This window comes from Leptodactylus fuscus, chromosome 2 (genome assembly GCF_031893055.1).
Source record: "Leptodactylus fuscus isolate aLepFus1 chromosome 2, aLepFus1.hap2, whole genome shotgun sequence".
Classification (NCBI taxonomy): Eukaryota; Metazoa; Chordata; class Amphibia; order Anura; family Leptodactylidae; genus Leptodactylus; species Leptodactylus fuscus.
The window spans coordinates 91,306,986-91,329,317 of NC_134266.1; the positions used below are offsets into that span (position 1 = coordinate 91,306,986).

Below are 22,332 nucleotides of genomic sequence, written 5' to 3' on the forward strand. Positions count from 1 at the left end.
AACACATTTAAGATATACTGTACATTCTTCTGCTATATACACAAAGGGTAGATTTACTAATGCCGTCTAATCTTTAGGGAATTGACACTTCATTTACACAGTTAAATCACACCCCTTATTCTTTAGACCACACCCCTTTGTCAGTTAGGCATAAAAATCATCTAAAATTATTGATAATTGTGGTACAAGGCATGCACAGAATTCTAATGTATTTTCATTAGTAAATCTGGCCCAGTAGTCTCCAATTATTACTTGCCAATACATATCTATCTTTCCTTTTACACAAAGATTACATTTTCTGCTTTATTATTCAACCATATGACTACAAAATAAAGTTTTTTCATCCAAAATTAATAACCTCTATTAAAATTGAAAATATTTATTTGTGGATCAATATCAAATGAGTGCTGAGTCCACTACCGTGTCTTCATATGTTGGGTACAGTTGACTGTGGCACGTGCCCTGCATATGCAATGAATGTGTCCGGATCTGGGTCAGCAGGGTGTCCCGACGGCTGGAGGCGCTTCCTGTGCTATTTTGTCTACGGGTATGAAGAAAAGGGATTCTTGGACATAGTTGGGGACTGCTGTAGAACATATAAATCCATGGATTACTGCAGCTGCTCAAGCAGGGCAACAGCATTGTAATGGTGAATGCAAAATCTGAAGAGTCTAAAGGAGGAAACATGGAAAAGAAGCAATAAATATAAAAATATCACAAACCAACTTCAGCTTGGAAAAAAACAGATAAAAACAGATTATCAATACACGTATACCAGATTTATAGTGTATCTGCATTGAAAAATTGCATTGAAGTTCAACGTCACACATTACTACATGTATATAATAGTGAGAACTGCAACTTATGTTACCTACAAATTCCATACTGACACATTTGGGGTTTACCTGTATTAGTGAGTGTGTCACATGTACGCTCTCTATTCTGTGGTAATGTAGTATTTTGCTTATGTTTTATAATATGTGCCAACAGCTTTATATGCTGTATAATGACACTGACATCCTAATTACATCATGGAAGTCAGATTTGCATATTCTTCCCATGCTGTATGATGGTGAATTAATTTCAATATTAGGATAAAATATTCCTTTATATATTGATGTAATTACATAAACATACATCATAGGATTATATAATACAGTCTTCAAAGATAAAAAAGTTAAAATAACAGATTCCGTCATATTGCAACCTACATGGCATTTCCTTTTGCTTTTACTACTTTATTGTGCACAAAGCTTAGAAAGCGAGGATTTTCAGCTATGTACTACTTATGTTATCTATGTCAGCAGTTCAAAGTTTCCACCAAGCGTGGACTATTTAAGAATGTTACATGGACATATCTAGAAATTATACGCATCATAACAAACACAAGCAAAGGACTATTTTCACCATGTTTTGGTCGATTACAAGAGAATGAGCTGGCTGCAGTGCTGAGTCCGTCAAAGATTTCCCCAACACATTGGTGCTCCTGAGCCATGAGACAGCGTCATGGAGAGCCAGTGGCCAGGAACACCAGTCTAATAATGTAGTAATAACATTGTGCAGATGTGCAGGGTTTTATATTACAGTATATTGCTGTGCAAAGGAGTACAAGATCTTAAGACTGGGTTAACAGACTCCTATAGTTCATATACCTGTACAATGAATTAGATGGCTAGGGATGTGTTATGCCATGAGTTCTAGGAGATGCATAGCTACATAGCCACATCAATATGTGTTCATTATGGTATCCAAAGACTCCTTGTTTCCTCCAGGATCTGCTGAAAGGTGATATTCTTCCAGTTTGATGACCATAAATGTGAGACATAAACTGTAGAAAAGATGAGGGTTGTTGTGTGATATAGAGAGCATGAAGCCCTCCTTGCATCAGAAACACAGGACACAATGAAATCACTTGCAGAAAACTAGATTAGATGGGACAAACCTAGAGCTACATGGGTTGGACTCTCTATTTGTTGCTTATCAACCAGATGGCGGCATCATTCAGGTAGAAATATACAGATGTCATTTCGCTATAATTTGCTTAAGGACTAAAATTTCTGATGAAAAATAGAGTATTGTGACACAATAGCAATTATAGCTATTACAATAGACAATAGCAATTCACAACACAACCACTGGGTGGTGACACAGACACACACAGGATAGATAGCAGATTGCCAGATATCTATTTTTTGGCCACAGAGGAGTACAAACTTCACCGTAATGAAATAAATTATATGTAGGCATAATAATGCTGAGATGTTGCTTTTTAAGCATGGAAATGGAATTTTATTTTGACTGTCTTCCATGTATAAATAGCAAATTTAGGGTTTAGGGCAGTAAAAATGATACATTTGTTATATTCTTTGGGTCAGCATGATCACAGAGATACCAAATTCATATAGTTTGTGTCATGTTTTATCACTTTTCAAAAAAAATCCAAAACTTTGAAAAAGTACCCCAAATTTTTTTAGTTGCCATATTCTGACATCTGTATCCTTTCTATGTTTCCGTGTATGAAGCTGTGTAAGAGATCTCTTTTTACCACACAAGATGTGGCTTTGATATAAACCATTTTGGGGAACGGCCGACATTTTGATTACTTTCAATTTGGCTATTTTCATCTTTTTTACCGCTATGATGTTTACCCTATGGGATAAATATTTTATAGTGTGTGCATTTTCGGACATGAAGATGGCTAATTATTATTATTATTATTATTATTATTATTTGTAATGTATGGAAATGGGGGTGATTTGATTTTTTTTTTAAACTTTTTTTATACCCTTTAATCTGCAATCATTAAAGGTATTGCAATCTATGGGAAAATCTGTGTATAGCTATTGAGCCTGGTGACAGGTCACAATAGATATCTTCTTATTACAGGCCTAAGAGCCTTCACAAGGCTCCCTGATGTCATACACACAAGGCACTACATATCACATTGTGATATATTGTGAATAAATATTCATCTCTTGATACATGCGGACATGTCCGGCCATGATAAGAAAACGCATATCTGCATGCTCAGACACAAACCCACTTGACAAGCCACATGAAATGAACTATAGGTTGGGGACGACTGCTGTACAGCAATAACTATACACAATAGTCATCTGTCTAATAAAACCTTATTCCAAGTACTAGGTCGGTTGTGATGCATTTCTTTACATAGTTTAATAGTAAATAGTAAATCTTACCGACATCTGGTGCATTTTCATCCCACACTGACCACATTTGAACACTGAAAAATGGTGTCCAGCAAATAATATACGAAAGGACAATAACGAAAGTCATTTTCACTGTTCTTATTTTGGCTCTTGAGATTGTGCGAATGCTGCTGACTCTAGATGGCATCACTTGTCCATTGCTTTCTCTCTGTCTTGCTCCATACGTCTGCATTTTTCCTTTGAGGTTCTTGCATATTTCACAACAGATCAAACTGTAACAAATCACCAGGATACCTACAGGCACAACAAATATGGATATAGTGTTCCAGGTAATATAGGCCTTAGCTCCCCATGGGTAGCGAAAATCCGCCCAGCAGTCTATAACGCCTGAATCAGGTTCAATTTCCTTAAGAGAGAAGATAAAGATTTGAGGAAGGCTGAAGAGACAACTAATGATCCATGTGATTCCTATCATAATATAGGCATATCTAGTTGGTTGTTGTAATGTTTTAAGTGGGTGACACACGGCTATATATCGATCTATGGTCATCATCATAAGCATGTAAGTGGAGACAAACATACTCATGACTTGAGTATATTTTACCATCCTACAAAGGAAATCAGATCCTATGAACCGGAAAGTAATGTCCCATATCATTTGGGGAAGGATCTGGAAAAAGGCAACTGCGAGGTCTGTATATGCAAGATGCACAATAAATAGATGCATTCGGGTCATCTTCTTCCCTCTCCTGTAGATGGCAAGGAGCAATCCTACATTTCCAAAAGTGGTAATTGCTAAGACGGTGCCTAGAACTGCTATCTCCGCCTTAGCTAGATCTTCATCTCTAGAGTCTGAAGAATTGTAAAAATCGGCAGACTTTACAGCTGTGTCTACGGGATATTGGCTTGTTTCCATGTTACTATGCCTTTTAAGGTTTAAGTAATTAACAATAATTAGAAAAGCTAATTTGTTTTTACATCAGTATGCTATATATCTATTCCTAAGAGCTAAGTATGGACAGTAGTAAGCCAGAATTTTCCTAAGAGTCTCTCTAAATTTAATTATTGTATTATATCCAGTTTCATTTTACATCATTACAGGTGGCAAAAATGAATTTAAAAAAACATAAAAAATAGCATAATAATAGTTCAAATCCAAGGAATTTCTTTTTGCCTTTTTGCAGATCAAATCTTTATGTCTTTACATATGATCATGTATCTCCTGATAAGTCCTCATAGATGTGAGATGCCCAAAAATCATGATGTTGGTTGGAGCTGATTACTGGAAAAAATTGCAGAAATAAGAGACTAAGCCCCATTCTATATACACTTCTCCTGCCTTCTGTCTGACATCACTAGTCAGGTTCTATGGAAACACCAATAGAAAAATCCTACAATTTGCTCTAATGTGAAGGAAATCCTACCTGTCTTCTTACATAAACTTCATAATTGATTCCCTGGATTAATAACTCATATATTTATGATCTGATATAGACACGTGATACTTAAATAAGATGCATAAATGTTGTTGCACAGTTACAGCCTTAATAATAAAAACCAAGCAGCCATATAACATGCATTGTTTCTAAGAAATCATTAGTTTATTTAATTGTAAGATTTAAAGCTCAGTCCTCTATTTGTTTAGATTTTAGGAATATACATTTGTAGTTCCATGTGTATAAAGCTTGTATCAAGGCACACGTGATGCACACGCTTCATACTACAGAGGCTTGTCTGCCACATGTGTCGCCATATGGTATTTTAGATCAGTATCATATTGCAGACATATTCTCCCCCCCCCCTCCCGAAGAAATGGCATTCAGTGGAAGCTGACACAATTTTATCTTACATGCAGAACTCAACAGAAAAAAAAACTCTGTATGGTTGGCATACAGAGGTAGTGTAGGGTACATACATTACTATGGGTACTGTGCTACAGGTCTATGCCATGGGTCTATGGCGAAAAATGTACATACTTAACAATAGGAGTGAGGGCCCTGCTTGGAAGAGCTTACAATCTATGAGGAAATCTGGGGACACAAGAGGTAATTGGGCCTGTTTGGTACAATGGTTCAGCCATCTATTAATAGATAAGCTCATATAACTGAGCCTGTCATGAGCTGGTATCTGTGAATATACAGATACTACATGCGTGGAGTGCACAGTAACCTTTATATGGAGGGGTATAAATTAGAAAGGATAGCTTAAGACAAGTAATGTTAGCTTATTGTGAGAAAATGTAAAACAACATGATCAGCTTATGTGATAAGCCTGTCTAAACAGATGTGACTAGGGCATGTTTCAAGCTGATGTATTTGGCTATTAATCAGATTATCCCAGGTAAAGCATTCCAGAACATTGCTGCAACTCAAGAGAAGTCTTGGAGACGGGAGTGGGATGTTGAGATAACCGAGAATACAAGTCTAAGGTCTTTGGCAGAATGGAGAGGATGGGTGATAGTGACGAGGGAGATGTAGGGAGGTGCAGCTCTATGGATGGGTTTATGAATGATTGTGATAATTTTATATTGTATTCTGTGGTGGATGAGCAACCAGTGCAGTCACTGGCCCAAGGTAGATGCATCTGTGTACTAGTTTGACGGAAAGATGAGTCTGGCGGCTGCACTCAGGACACATAGTAGAAAGGAGAGTTTAGTAAGAGCCGAATTATAAAAAAAATTGCGATAGTAAAGACAAAAGAATCTGACCCACAATGAGAGTTTTTGATGTTTGCACAGAGAGAAAAGGGCGGATTCTGGACATGTTTTTGAGGTGTAGGTGACAAGAGTGTGCAAGTCTCTGAATATGAGTGCTGAACGTTAGATTCAAATTAAATACAACCCAAAGACAGTGGGCAAACTGCCTTGGTGTATTAGTAAGACCACAGACAGAAATAGAGATATCAGGGTTAGATTGGTTAGTAGATGGAGAGAACACAAGAAGTTCGGGTTTTGAAAGATTCAGTTTCAGATAAAGAGAAGACATGATGTTAGAGACAGCAGAGAGACACTCACTGGATGAGGTATATAGTTTGGAGTCATCAGCATAAAAATGGTACTGAAAACCAAATCTGTTCATGGTTTCTCCTTTAGTGTCTGTGTAAAGAGAGAAAAGGAGGGGGCCTAGGATAGAGCCCTTAGGAACTCCAACAGCAAGGGGAAGAGGAGTAGAAATAGTACCAACGAGTAGTATGATACACTAAATGAGTGGTCAGAAATATAGAAAGAAACCTAAGAGAGTGCAGTGTCCTTGAGGCCAATAGAGTGGAGAATAGTGAGGAGGAGTTGGTGGTCTACAGTGTCTAATGCTACTGAGAGATTCAGGAGAATAAGTAGTTAATAGTTCCCTTTAGATTTAATCATCTGGAGACTTTTGTGAGGGCTGTTTCTGCAGAGTGTAGTACACGAAAACCTGATTGTAAGGAGTCCAGAAGAGAGTTAGCAGACTAAACGGGAATAAACCAAGCTTTCCAGAAAATTAGAACTTTTATTTTTACACCAATGAAATGGTTAAGGGCTTGTCTTTTGTTATATCAGACCTCAGATTCTTATAAGCAGTGGCCCAGAGAGTCACTGCTGAGACCTGTTTGAGCTTCAGTAGCCAGGTGGGGTTTGCGGACGTAATGATTCATTGACCCAAGTTACCCAAAGGCATATGAACTCATATGAAAACCAGATTCCCTCAATTAACCACTTCACAGGTCGATCGACTTGAGGCACCATCACACTCACTGAACTATGAGGCTATACTCTCTAGTGAAAGGTAGGGCTTCAGGACCAGACAGACCCCTAGAGTTGAGAGTTGATACAATATCAAGATCAACTTTTGCTATCCCTTTTACTGACCTGTCAGGCCTCTTTTACACAATACTGTCTCCCGACTTCCTTTATGAAGCTTTGATTATAGTAGTTTTGAAACCAGGCCAAGACCAGTAGTGTAACGATTGAGGTTGCAGGGGGTGCAAGTGCGACTGAGCCGTGAGGGGGGTACGAGACCCGCAGCCAGAAGGAACTGGTCGGGATCCTGAACCACTATGATAGTGGTTGGGGAAAGCCTGGTTCTCCGACCGCTATACATATTACTAATGGATGCCATCCCTCTCCTGGGTTCAACATCCTTTTTGGGGCTCTTCCAGCCAGTGCTGCAGACAGCCAGACGGAGCAAGGATGCCCAGGAGAGGTGAGGCAAGATGAGCATAAGTTTTTTTTATTTTTAATCACTTCCCCTGGGCCTCCACTTTTATAGTCTGGGGTTTGAGGTGACCCCAGGGAATAATAATAGCACCAGCTCTAGGGGGGCTCTTGGGAGCATATAATACTGTGTGGGGACCACTGTGCAGAATATAATACTGTGTGGGGACCACTGTGCAGAATATAATACTGTGTGGGGACCACTGTGCAGAATATAATACTGTGTGGGAACCACTGTGCAGAATATAATACTGTGTGAGGACCACTGTGCAGAATATAATACTGTGTGGGGGCCACTGTGCAGAATATAATAATGTGTGGGAGCCACTGTGCAGCATATAATACTGTGTGGGGGCCACTACGGAGCATATAATACTGTATGGTGTCCACTGTGGAGCACAATATATTGTCCCAGTATTGTTTCCATGTTGGAGCTTCGCTGCTCAATCGCCATATTATCGATAACTGCAGTTGTGGGTACTAAAGCTGTATCCCTTTCAAGTATCTGAGATATTGTTGCAGCACCCGTAATCATCACTATCAAGAATTTGCTCTAGGGATTGGCAAGAGTTTGCACCGCGGTCCACAAGACTTTAGTTATGCCACTGGCCAAAACCCTTTGGAATATTGATCCTACAAGCCTATTTCTTTATTAAATGCAGACTATAAAGACCTAACAAAAGTCCTTGCTAAATGACTGACTGCCGTTATGACTGATTTTACATATCCTGATCAGTCTAGATTTATACCTGGTGTAGCACCTCTGATAACCTGATACCCACTCAAGTAATCACTCAGATTGGCACAGTTCATCAAGGAGATTGGGCCCTGGTGTTCTTAGATGCTGAAAAAGCTTTCGAATCTGTTAAATGGCCATTTCTCCTACGTAGCCTGTGGAGCTTTCCTGTAGTGGATATGTACACTTTACCATTGTCCTAGGGCCTCTGTCTCCCTCAATGGTCTCCATTCTGTTTCTTTCTCCCAGCCAGTGGTACCCACCAGGGTTGCCCACTCTCACAGCTCTTGTTTGCCATCGCTGTGGAACCACTGACTTTATGGCTTCGAGCAGATCTCATCTACAGTGGAGTAGCACATGTTACTATAGAAGACCGTGTGGGACTATACGTGGACAACCTGATGTTGTATATATGAGACCCAAACCACACACTGCATCATGCTGTTGCATTAACTGAGGTCTTTGGGTCCCTTGCCTGAGGTATCTCTCTTCTGATTGAGAGTTGCCAGAGGGAATCACAGTCTCTGGCTTCACAGCTGTCACACGCTTTAAATACCCTGTGATCATCATCATGAAGAATCCATCAAATAAGTTGGTTGCTAATGTCTTCCTGATGATATTGTATGTTCGATCCAAAACCAAAATCTTGGCGAAACCTCCATGGTCTGTAGGTAGGTGCATTACATAGTTACATATAGTTACATAGTAGATGAGGTTGGATGAAGACACCAGTCCATCAAGTCCAACCTATAACCCTACAGTACTTCACAAAAATGGTAATGCAGCTTAAATGTCTTTAGATCCTCCAACATATATTCTCTCCTGCTCCCTATTTTTCAAACCTTGGATTCTATTCTAATAGTGTTCATGTGGGTTACTGGAAGATCTAAGTAAGATCTGAGAAAGCTTCAACACCCGAAAGTGATGGTGGGAATGTCCTTTCTAAATTAAATTTATATTACCTGGCAAGTCGATTGAAATATCTCACCTAGTGGCTGTGTCCTGACGTACCAACTTACCATGAACGCCGACTGGCAGACTGGATGGGCCTACCAAAACTGTGACTGGCATTGAAGAGACCAGCTTTACTGAAACTGCACTTATTTCCCATGGTCTGAGTAGTGCAAAAAGTGTTTGCTGCAGCAAAATGTATATGTTGTTATTCTCAAATACAGCGGCGCAGAGAAGAAAAATAAAGGCAGGCGAGTAATAGCCTTTCTAAAGGCTACTCTGACATCGTGGCCTATAGGCATTGCAGATCTGGTAGCTTTTATATGCTACACAGCCATAAAGTCGTATTACACCACAGACCAACTTTAGCCTGCATCACACTTCCAGTTTTTGTGGCAGCTTACAATGAGCAAAACACAGGACTAGTTACAAGAGAGGGCAAAGGTATCAGTCCTATATTCCCAGTCCTGTTATTTTAAATTTTTTCTTCATTTTTTAGTATATTCTTGTCTTTGAAAAAAAGGCATCATAACCTGATAGGACAATGGCATACTAGATTTTAGCCTTACATGCCTGTATCTCTTGAATTCTGTATTTTAACCGTTTGTTCCGCTGTATTTTAGAACCTTTTACAGTGCATTGCCTCTTTTCCCTACAAATATTTCTATTCCGTAATCTACCTATGAACTGCTGTAACCACTGCCTTCCCTGCTATGGTTGTAGTTACTCCTGGGTAAACAACTATATGATTTCTCTGAACTGGTCCAGAGAAGCTTCATGTGAAGATGATATAAGGAGGACTCCATGTTATTGAATACAGAGACCCAACTCATTGTGCAGTTGGATGCATTAGCAGAACACGGTGCACAGAACCTCCCTCGCTGGTCTGTATGTTGTGCAGTTAATCCCTACTGTCTTTGTCTTGTCTAAGCCTCAGTCAGCCACTTGTGCGTATTGCTTTCTTATTGACTACATCCCTAAGTGTTTTATTTCATCCAGGAGCTTAGTGGAGACTTTTTACCTGTGACCAAAGGGCAAGCCAGTCAGAACTTTTATTGAAAGGGATTTGGGAATAGGGGTTAGTGAAATTACAGTGGGTTTACGGACAATGAACAGTCAGATCACATAACACCGTTTACCCTGATTAAATTAGTTTTAGGTTTTCATTTTTTTTCCAGAGTTTGGCAGAGGTAAGAAAATGTGACCACGCTCCTAAAAGAGAGATTTAGGCTCTGTTAACCGGTTAAGTACCAGGACCAGAAGTGCGTTAAGGACCAGGCCTCTTTTTTCAAAACTGACATGTGTCACTTTAAATGGCAATAACTTTGAGACGCTTTAACTTACACAAGTTATTTTGAGAATGTTTTCTCATAACACATTATACTTCATGTTAGTGGTAAACACTAATCAATATTTTTGTATTTATTTATAAAAAAAAAACTAGGAAATTTGATGGAAATTTGGAAAAAATTGCAAGCTTCAAAATGTGAAATTCTCTGCTTTTCAGGCAGATAGTCATACCACCCAAATACATGAATAAATATTATCTCCCATATCTCTGCTTTATATCGGCATCATCTTTTTTTTGTCTTTTAATTGATTTTGGACGTTACAAGGCTTACAAGTGTAAGGGGGCATTCACACTACGTATACTGAAGTTTATTCTGAACGTAAAACACGTTCAGAATAAGCGGCGTATAAAGCAGCTCCATTCATTTCTATGGGAGCTGGCATACGAGCGCTCCCCATAGAAATGAATGGGCTGCTTCTTTCACTGCGAGCAGTCCCATTGAAGTGAATGGGAAGTGCCGGCGTGTACGGCTCGGCATGAGCAGAGCTTGCCGTATACGCTGGCACTTCCCATTCACTTCAATGGGACTGCTCGCAGTGAAAGAAGCAGCCCATTCATTTCTATGGTGAGCGCTCGCATGCCGGCTCCCATAGAAATGAATGGGAAGTGTTCGGCAGCCCTGTTGTAACGCCGGCGTGTACGGCTGTGATACACGCTGGCGTTACGTAGTGTGCCCCCTAACAGCGATTTTCCAGATTTACAAGAAAATTCCCCAAACTAATTTTTTAGGGACCACTTCAGTTCTGAAAGGAATTATAAAGGCCTGTATAATAGAAACCCCCATAAATCACCCCATTTTCAAAACTACACCCCTCAAATTATTCAAAACAGCATTTGGGATGTTTGTTAACCCTTTAAACATTTCATAAGAATAAAAATAATATGGAGGTGAAATTTAGACATTTCATTTTTTTTCTCTAATACATTCATTTAGACCTAAAATTAACATATTCACAAAGGGTTAAAGGAGAAAAAACATCTCAGATTTTGTTATGCAATTTCTCCTGTGCACAGAAATCCCCCACATGTGGGTGTAAACTGATTTTTGGCCAGACAGCAGTGCACGGAAGGGAAGGAGCGACACTGGGTGTTTGAACAGAAGATTTTACTGGAATAATTTTCAGGCATCATGCCTCATTTGCAGTGCACTTAGAGTACCAAAACAATGGAAAGCCCCAAAAGTGACCCCATTTTAGAATCTATACCCCTCACAGAATTCATCAAGGGGTATAGTGAGCATTTAGACCCTACAGTTGTTTCACAAATTTTACTAACATTGGAATGTGTAAATGAAAAATTACTAAAATGTCACTTTATCCCCAAAGTTTTCATTTTCACCAGGGGTTAAAGGAGTAAAAGCCCCCCCACAGTTTGTTAAACAATTTCTCCTGAACACGGCAATACCCCATATGTGGCCATAATCTGCTGTATGAGAGCATGGAGGGGCTTGGAATGGAAGGAGCGCTATTTGGCTTTTGGATGGCAGATTTTGCTGGAATGATTTTTAGGTGCCATGTCTTATTTGCAGAGCCCCTAGAGTACCAATACAGGGGAAACCCTCTAAAAGTGACCCCATTTTGGAAACTATACCCCCCAAAGAACATATTAAAGGGTATAGTTAGAATTTTGACCCTACAGCTGTTTCACAGATTTTATTAACATTGGGACATGAAAATGAAAATTTCCTTTTTTATTTTTCCAATAAACTGTCAATTTATCCCCAAATTTTTCATTTTCACAAGAGGATAAAGGAGAAAAAGCTCCCTAAAGTTCGTTACACAATTTCTCCTGAACACAGAAATGCCCCATATGTGGCCATAATCTGCTGTATGGGAACATGGCGGGGCTCAGAATGGAAAGAGGGCTATTTGGCTTTTGAAGGGCAGATTTTGCTGGAATATTTTTCAGGTCCCATGTCGCATTTGCAGAGCCCCTAAAGTATCAATATAGTGGAAACCCCCTAAAAGTGACCCCATTTTGGAAACTACACCCCTCATAAAATTTATCTAGGAGTTTAGTGAGCATTTTGCCTCACAGCTGTTTCACAGATTTTATTAACAATGGGCCGTAAAAATGAAAAATTACTTCTTTTTTTTTTAAAATAAATCGTCCATTTAGCGCCATATTTTTAATTTTGCAAGTAGTTAAAGAATTAAAAGCCCCCCACAGTTTGTTACACAATTTCTTCTTAACACGGCAATACCCCACATGTGGCCATAATCTGCTGTATGGGTACATGGTAGAGCTCAGAATGGAAAGAGCGCTATTTGGCTTTTGGAAAGCAGATGTTGCTGGAATAGTTTTCAGGTGCCATGTCGCATTTGCTGAGCTTCTAAAATATCAATACAATGGAAAACCCTCAAAAGTGACCCCATTTTAGAAACTACACCCGTCAAGGAATGAATCAAGGGTATTATCATTTTGAGCCTAAAAATGCTTCCCAAAAATTAATGTAAAAATTGAAATTTTTAAAGAAATATGCAATTTCAGTGCCCAATATATTGCACCCACTTTGTGTTGTCAGAGACTTGCACTCCTAAAACTATTAAGTGGGCTATCCTGAGGGGCAAAAAATTATATATGTGTGTGTAAACTGCTGCTTGGGCACACAGTAGGGCTCAGAAGGGAAGGAGCACTGCGCTTTTTAGCTTTGGGGTACAGATTTAGAGGAACTTTCTGGGTGCCATGTTGTTTTTACAGAGCCCTGGATGGTGACAGTAAACTGGAATTCACCAAGAAGTGACCCCATTTTGTAAGGGCAATTTTAGGGTCTCTGCAAATTTGACATGGTGTCCAAAAACAAAGAATCTAAATCTGTGGTCCAAAAGCACATATCGCTCCTTTACATCTGTGCCCTGCTGTGTACCACAATGGCGGTGTATGCCCACATGTATGACACTGGTGTACCCCGGTTAACGTACTTAATGCCATATGTGGGTAGAAATGGTTGTTTGGATACAGCCAGGCACAGAAGGGAAGGAGCGCTATTTTGGTTTTTGGAGCACAGTTTGGTTTTTGGACGTCATGCCACTTTTGCAAAGCCCCTGAATTGCCAATAAAGTGGAAACCTCAGACATGTCACCGCATTTTGGACACTACCCCACTGATGGGATTTATCAAGTGGCACAGCGAGCATTTTTAACCCCTGAGTGTTGCATTTATTTAGTTTCCAGAAATGAAATCACAACTGATAATGAGAAGTTAAAAATCAAAATTTTCCAGAGATTCGCCATTTCAGTGCGCAACATGTTGTGCCCAACTTATGTCAGCAGAGACGCTCCAAAAACTGGTAAGCGGGTATCCCGGGCACAACAGCTTTTAGAGAGTTCATCTCTGATACAAGACGGGCACAACATATTACGCACTGAAATGATGGGTTCGTGGAAAAATTGTCATTTTCACCTCTCACAATCAGCTTCATATTAATTTATGGATAATAAGTTATAGCAACACTTGGGGGTTAAAAATGCTCTTTGTACCCCTGTGTGATGAATCGGACACCAATCATGATTCTCAGCTATATTTATAACTATCTATGTATTGTATCAGTGGGTTGAAAGGCCCATCGTTATAAATTTTTCAGTTATGGCCCATCTCCCATACAGGGCCTGTTATCTATATATTATTCCTATTTGCCATTTTTAATTCACCATCCTGCTAATTGATGTTGTTACCTTAGCAGAGTGTGAAGGCTGATGTCAAATGGCAAAATCTAATTACCTGTGGCCAGTTGCTAGGATGAAAAAGCCTATTGTCATGTCCTAGGCCAATGCATTAACATATCTGTGCAAGCTTGTTACCTCAGCAGGGGTCTTCCCTACAACACAAGGGTTGAAAGGAAATCTATGGCTGCACACCCACACTCTGCGGGGCCAAAGCTGGGTCATAGGTAACTTCAAAGAGTAATAATAATAATAATAATGAGAATAATTTATATTTATATAGCGCCAACATATTCCGCAGCGCTGTACAATTTGTAGGGTTCAAATACAGACAGAAAGATACATTACAAAGAAAATCATTTCACACAATGGGACTGAGGGCCCTGCTCGCAAGAGCTTACAATCTATGAGGTGAGGGGGTGACACTAGAGGTAGCAGGGGCGGCATTGCTTATGCAGAGGTCAGACAATTCTGTAATAGAGGTGACTGTCATTACATAAACATAAGACTTTATGAGCCGTTGACAGTCGTGTCCTTTAACATGTGGATGGAGCTTGGACCTATGGAGTTAGCATGAGATGACATCATATCATGTGGGGAAATGTGGGAGCAGGGACAGAGGAGGGTTAAGGGTTTACGTTAGACATTGTGATAGGCTTGTCTGTTATATGGATTTATGAGAATATTGTGACAAGGGAAGATGCTACCATTATGAAAATTAATTCCTCAGGTGTGCAATAAAAAGGGGCACATTTTAAGGCCAAGAACCATACGCCTACGGGCCTAGAACGAGTTCAGACGCTGATCTTGTTACTCATAGGTAATTGGGGTATTATGTTTGGGTGTCTACGTGTCAGGAGCCTTGCTGCGAAACCCGTCATGCCCCTGGTTTGAACGTATGATCATGGGATGAGGAATTATGACCATTTATAGTTATTTGATTTCTAAAATGGAAGGTGGGTCTGAAGCCCTGATGATGTCATTCCAGACTGGAGTCCAGAGTCAATATAAGGACTCACCTGAGGGGGAAGTGCTGTGGTTCTTCTCTGACCCTGCATCTGGACACACGATGTGAGCAAGTCGGCTCTGTGTGTGTGGTCCCCTCCCCCCTTGCTGGGGGGAAGGGCGGGGACTAAGAAGCCATGTGCTTAAGGACTCTGATTATGGATTATGAGGAATATGATGTATCTCTCATCTGATCATGGACTATGATGAATTCTTACGAACTTTTATACCGGTATGGATTAAAAACTCTCTTCATTGCTATATGTTATGTAGTGGAGCTGTATGTGCTCCTACCACAGACCTATTGGACTGTAATCTCTTGCCTTATGGATACCATGCGCTGGCTGCAGAAGTGCCATGTGCCTAAGGACTGTTTCTGTTTCTAATCTTTTAATCTGTTTACCTTACTGCACTGTATCATACTTTTCTGTAACCGTATAAGCTTGTAACCGCCAGGGTATATCTTTATATATATATTCTGGCTGACTAGTGTCGACCCCCTTGGGTTAATAAAACTTTAGAAGGCTCTTCTCGTATTATCCTATAAGGCCCAGTCCTCTCTCTGGTTGTGAGATCGGACGGTATAGATAAGAAGGCGATTGCGGTTTTGCCCGTGGCAAAGGCCAGGTAGGCTGGCAGCTGCGACCGGGTGGCTAAGGTGGAGGCGGAATCCTTGCACCTTGGAGGCCGGAGGCCAGGGCAGAACGGCACGATTCCTCACACCCTCGATAAATCTTTCCAAGGTGTAGTTTCCAAAATAAAGAAACAGATCAGGGGATTCCACTTTACTGGCGTTTCAGCTCTGCAAAAGGTCATGGTGTCCAAAAGCCAAGCCGTTTGTGCTCCAAAAACCAAATAACCCTTCTTCCCTTCTGTGTCCAGCTGTGCCCTAATATAAGTTTATACCACATATGACATTACGTACGTTATTCCAGGCACACCAGTGTCATACATGTGGCATAGACTGCAGTTTGGGCACACAGCAGGGTGCAGAAGGGAAAGAGCGCGATGCGGCTTTTGGAGTACAGATTTGGATGTTTGGTATCTGAACGACATGTCATGTTTGTAGAGCCTGTAAGGTACCAGAAAAGTGGATTCCCTAAAGGAGTGACCCCATTTTGAAAACTGCGCCCCTCAAAGAATTTATCAGGGGGTGTAGTGAGTATTAGTATCCTGGACGTGACAGCACAGCATTTGGCGAAGAGGGAATATTATTTGGCGGTTTTGGTGTTCTTTGTCTTCACATTATTAGATGCTATAATTTCTTTATTTTTCTGGTGACGTGGCCATATAAGGGCTTGTTGTTTGCGGGATGAGATGCATTTTGTAATTAAACCATCTTTGGGTGCCTACAACTTATTGAATACATGTTATTAACTCTTTCTTGCTGGATTTAAAAAAAAAAATAAAAATCAATCCTGGCATTGAATTTTACCTTTTTAATTTTTCGCCATGCAGCGTACAGTATAAGTAACATGTGTCCTTCATTCTGCAGGTCGGTACGGTTATGGCGATACCTTATTTATGTTATTTTTTTTATGGGATACTAATTCTGCAGAACAAAAACACATTTGAGGACATAAATCAATGTTTTTTGCATCACCATCTTCTGAGAGGCGTAACATTTTTATTTTTCGGTTGACAGTGTTGGTTGTGGACTTATTTTTTTGCGGGACAATGTGTGCTTTTTATTAGCACTGTTGTGGGGTGCATATGACTTTTTGATCACTTTTTATAGCACATTTTGTAAGGTGAGATGGCGAAAAATCATTACTTTTGGCAAGTTTTTTCCTGGGGGTTTTTTCCGAAGTTCACCATGCACATTAAATATTATTTCAGTTTTATTGTACAGATTGTTACGGGTGCGGTGATACCAAATATGCATTGTTTTTATTAATTTTTTGTGCTTTTTTTATATAGTTCATTTTCTATAGAAAAAAGAGATTTTAGGGCTTTATAACTTTATTCATTTTTTTCATACACTTTATTTTATTTTTTCACTTTTTTTTACTTTTTCATGTGTCCATTTAGGACACTTGAATCAGTTGATGCTTTGATGAAATCATCAACTGATGATTTGCATTGTAGCTTGCAAGACACAGCATTCAGTGTCCTGCAAGCTACAGAGGAAGTGAGCGACATCGCTCACTTCCTCTTCTCACTGGCAGGATCAACCAGGTATGTGGGGGCTCTGAGAGCCTGGGGTCACCGGCCAGACCCTAGGCTGCCTTTTACTGATATCAGCACCGACATACTGATAGGGAAATATGTACATTGTGATCCCTGTATGGGGCTCACAATCTACATAATTAGAAAAAATTATATGATGACTCTTAACCTTTTCGCTGCCAAGGGTCTCTGGAAATTTTGCACCTCCAGTAGCCAGAGCAATTTTCACAGTTTTGAGATGGACAAATCAAACCTAAATTACAACATTAAAAAAGCATCCGACTCCCCCCATACCTATATATTTTCTTAAAGTAGACACCTGCAGCATTGTCAGAATGCCACTTGGTACTGTATACGAACAGGCACCTTCATGCAATTTTGATTTAAAGTGAATGTTTTATGAAAAAATGCAAATAAATGTATCTTAGTTGTTAAAAGCAGAAACCAAACAAAAAATTAAATGCACCAAACCTCCTAAAAATAAGAGTTCAACATGTGCAGAGTTCATACATATCACTATAGCCTGCACCCGCATGCACGTGTCTTCAGAAAATCGCTAGAACTGGAAGGAACAAAAATCTGCTTTGAAGCTGGAAATGTTAAAAAAGTATCATCCTATAAAATGTAGTGATTACACACCATGAAAAGTAAGTGAACGCCTAAACCCTATATATTTTTTGAAATAGAAAACCTGAAGATTACAAATGTCTTAATGGGTCATTGATAGAGATGAGCGAACACTGTTCGGATCAGCCGATCCGAACAGCACGCTCCCATAGAAATGAATGGAAGCACCTGTGACGCTGACTTTGCCGGTGGCTGGCCGGTGTCACAGGTGCTTCCATTCATTTTGTATGGGAGCCTGCTGTTCGGATCGGCTGATCCGAACAGTGTTCGCTCATCTCTAGTCATTGATAGCCACATCCACCTTCATGCAACTTTTCAACCAACACAAATAATTTTTTGAAAAAATACTCTAAAACATATATTTGCACCTAAAACTCATGTTCAATCTCCGATTCATATACAAAATACATTTAAAATAATAGCTTAAGGTGTATACAATGTGTATACTGTATATACTATATTTCCTGCAAACATCAACTACAACAAGAGCTCGGACTCCCAAAAACACGAATAAAGAAGACAAGCAGGATTTTGCTGTTGTTCACTAATATGTTAAAAAGATATACTGCAGCTACCAAACTGTGACTGTGATACCAAAATCCAACTTTTTTCAGAGTACACAGCATTCCGTATATAAAAACACAATTTAATAATTCATATATACAACCACCTTCATTCAACTTTGCGGCAAACACAGATTGCTAGCAAAAATTGCACAAAAATTCAAATTTGCCACTAAAGTGTGGCTCAAGCAATCCCTTTCTGCAAACATAATGTACTGTCCATAAAACTGCAATATGTGAGGAGTTCATACATACCACACATGTATATATTTACAGGGGCGGGTGTTAAAGAATCACCAAAATCGCAGAAATTCGCCATCCCATTTTGTGCATGCAAATTAAATAGGACTTTACATAAAAATATTATTTTCCATCCCCCTATAAAAATTTTAGCAATCTTTACGTTCATCTCTAGTTTTAATCATTATTCCTATTATTTTAGCATGTAATGGATACCGCTAGAGACGTATTTTACTGTAGAAAGCTCAGGTATAGACAGGACAGGGATTGGGTGAAATGTAAATTTTATTTGCCACTTTGTGTATATGTTGTGTAAGTGTTTGGTGCGACTTTTTTTTGGCGCTGCGACCTGGACAATGGTAAACATCTTGGTCACAGCGCCAATAAACTTCCTGGTTATGTTCAGGGGGTATAACATAAGAATACCCCACTAGTAAAGCTCAGGGGGGAATTACATTATACCTGTATGTGACAATCAGAGACAAATATATAGTATGATCTCTGATTGGCAGGAGAAGGGTTAATAGGGACAGAAGAGTCCCTGACACCCCCCTCCTGGTGTCACATACAAGTTATGTACAGAGTCAGATTGTTTCTCTGTCTCTCTCTGTCTGCTGGGCTGCTCGTGCCCCTCTCCCTTTCCTGTTACAGTTCGCAAATTGCTTACTTAGACAGGAGGGGGGGGGATTTAGAGCTCTATATCTTTGGACTGCATCAGCATATCTTGATGCTTTCAATTGCATTTTAAAGAGGAGAATCTCTTCTTTAAAATGATACCGAGAACTTGATGATTGAACTTACAGTTTTGGAGCGATTCACTGTTGAATCACTGTCGGGAATTGAGATCTGCAGTTGGATCTCAATGCCTAAAAGAGTTTTCAACAGTGAATCGCTCCAAAACTGTAAGTTCAATCATCAAGTTCCTGGTATCATTTTAAAGATGAGATTCTCTTCTTTAAAATGCATTTTAAAGCATCAAGACATGTTGATGCAGTCCAGAGATATCGGCATTAGTAGGGAGGACGTAATAACTACGTCCGTGGCTACTGAAGTACCACCTAGGGAGCACGTATAGCTACGTGCTTGGCAGCAAAAGGGTTAAATTATTATTTATTTTTTAGTTTTAGATTTATTTTTTTTTTTATAAAGGTGATAAAACATAACAAAAACCTATATAAATTTGGTATCCCTGGAATCGTACCGATCCATAGAATACAGGTAACGTCAGTGAATACTGTACAAATGAACCCTGTAATAAAATCATGCTAAGTTTTTCTCCAATTCCATCAGAATTTTTTTTCCAGCTTCCCAGTACATCGTATGGAATATTAAATGATACTATTACAAAGTACAGTTTGTACCAAAAAAAATTAAACCCTCATATGGCTCAATGAATGGAAAAATGTGGTAGGGTTTGGAGGGCGGCCTCACAGTAGGCCTCACAATCTGAATTCCCCAATTCTTTTTCTTTTTTTTAGTATATTGGAGAACCATGGGGATAACATACAAACTCCATGAAGATATGGTCTTTGGTTGAATTCGGAACCGGGACCTGTGTGCTACAAGGGAGAGCTCCGCGAGCAGTAGTGAGCCGGCCAATCTCCTCGCTGAGGATCATGATGAAGACCTGCTGTTTGACTAGTCTGGGCAGGAGCGGAGCGCACCGCTGTATTATATGTGACTTGTATTCCAGGGGGTGTAAGAATTTGCGTGCCACCTTCAGCCTGTCATACTGAACATTTTTAACTTATTGTGCTATTGTCTTGTGGTTGTTCCTAACATGACCGTAAAAAGTACAGTCGTGTACAGTAACCCGGCTCCTTGTCTGGTGTGTACGGGGTCCGGCAGATTTACATAACTGTTTTTGCGCTGGGCTCCATGTGACATTCATTGGGAAGGGTCTTCTATCTGTGGGAATTTGTCCATGTATGTTGGGAGAGTTCCTCCTCCTCCTTGTGTTGGGATCCACATCAGTTTCAGGTGAGCAATAACGGCCATTGCATTTCCACAAAACAGAAAAAAAACACACATCATGTATCAAAAGTAATCAACTTTATTAACAAGAAAAGGACAACAAATAAAAAAAAGTTACAAAAATGTATGGGCGGGTGTATTATTTCCCGACGGCCTCCATGTTAACACATGGCGTGAAGACCCCCGAGAGTCCTCCGTATCAATGGCACCAATGATGACCCACCCAAGTGAAGAGGTAAGGGTAACTGTGCTAAATTATCAAAATAAATCCATATTTTTCGCTAAGGTTCGCTTACTGGGGTCAGCTGTCAGGTTAAGGTTCGGCTGAACACCAGTAGTGAATATGTTGCCCCTCACGTGGCTGCAGCATATACATTAAAATTCTGCCTGTCCTACCAGCACACAGGGGCAGAAATACCTCAATACCTCGTATTGTGCTGCTGTTAGGACTAAGGGACAACAGATGATCTACATAATCAACGATTTCATCTGAGTACTCCGGGTCCTCCCCCACTGACAGGGAACTTATATTGTGAACCCTTTATGGGACAGTGACTGACAATGTCTGAAAAGCGCTGTGGAATATGTTGGTGCTATACGAGTAGGAGAAATAAATAATAACAGTACAGGTGAATGCGTAATGTCATTAGATTTATTCTTCACACTATATAGATGGTGGACACATTTGTAACTGGATTTTGTTGGTTACATGAAACGTTTTTATTTTTTAACATGTTTATTTATTTTTTTAAACTTCATAAGATCATGGGGTCTTCTGATCCCTGATGGAATATGCTGCAGTACTTGGGGCCACACGGTGGCTCAGTGGTTAGCACTGCAGCCTTGCAGCGCTGGGTCCTGGTGTTCAAATCCCGCCAAGGGCAAAAACCATCTGCAAGGAGTTTGTATGTTCTCCCCGTATTTGCACGGATTTCCATCGCATATTTCAAAAAGACATACTGATAGGGAAAAAATGTACATTGTGAGCTCTACGGGGGGCTCACAATCTACATTTAAAAAAAAAAAAAAAGGAATATGCTGCGGTACTAATGTAATACGGTGTATTCTGGATGACACTCAGATCTGGGATGAGATAGCAGTGTATCAGCTCTCCCAATCACAGTATAGGGGAGCCACAATGGTTAATCATTTCTTAGATGCTGCGGTTGCCCTTGTTGGTTCCATTTAAGGGGTTAGACAGTTGTGACCACAGCAGAGACCTGCAGCTTATGATGCTAGCTCAACCCCTGACCTGACGCCATGTCAGTGCAGTACATGTACCACACAGAGTATTAAGGACCTTCGCTCTGCTCTGTACAAGTATTTCTGTGTTATATCATCATACATCAGTATTTATGGCTACATGCACAGAATATGCCATAAATGGTTCTCTCCTCTGAGATCCACATCTACATAGAGATCAGGACCGCAAGCTACTGTGAGTGCACCGAACATGCGCAGTTTACTCCATTTACTTGTAGAGGATATCCAAGACACGGCTAAGACTGCCTGCTAAGCGAGCGAAGCCCTCAGTCATTCCCTTAATACCACAGTCCTATATGCGAGGATCAGAAGATGGGACTGACGGAATAATGGTGACAGAATGAACACTTTCCAGAGACCCTGAAAATTTTGGTAAATATGTAACGAACCTGCAATGACAGTTCGCTCATTTCTAGTTAAGGCTGAAAAAAT

At 40.0% G+C, this 22,332-nt stretch overlaps 1 protein-coding gene across 1 annotated transcript; it reads right to left on the reverse strand.

Moving 5' to 3' along the window:
• Positions 1-396: 396 nt before the first annotated feature.
• On the reverse strand, positions 397-4,086 carry AVPR1B (arginine vasopressin receptor 1B). Its single transcript, XM_075262680.1, has 2 exons — positions 3,201-4,086; positions 397-671 (listed from the first exon to the last, which is right to left on the reverse strand). Exons 1-2 carry the CDS (start codon positions 4,084-4,086, stop codon positions 397-399), a joined length of 1,161 nt encoding a protein of 386 aa, XP_075118781.1.
• Positions 4,087-22,332: the final 18,246 nt, after the last annotated feature.

Bases quoted from the DNA above. Each gene is read 5' to 3' on its own strand.
- AVPR1B (XM_075262680.1), bottom strand. From the start codon at position 4,086: ATGGAAACAAGCCAATATCCCGTAGACACAGCTGTAAAGTCTGCCGAT. The intron at 672-3,200 runs GTAAGATTTACT...TTCCTCCTTTAG, and splicing joins TGAAAATGCACCAGATGTCG to ACTCTTCAGATTTTGCATTC.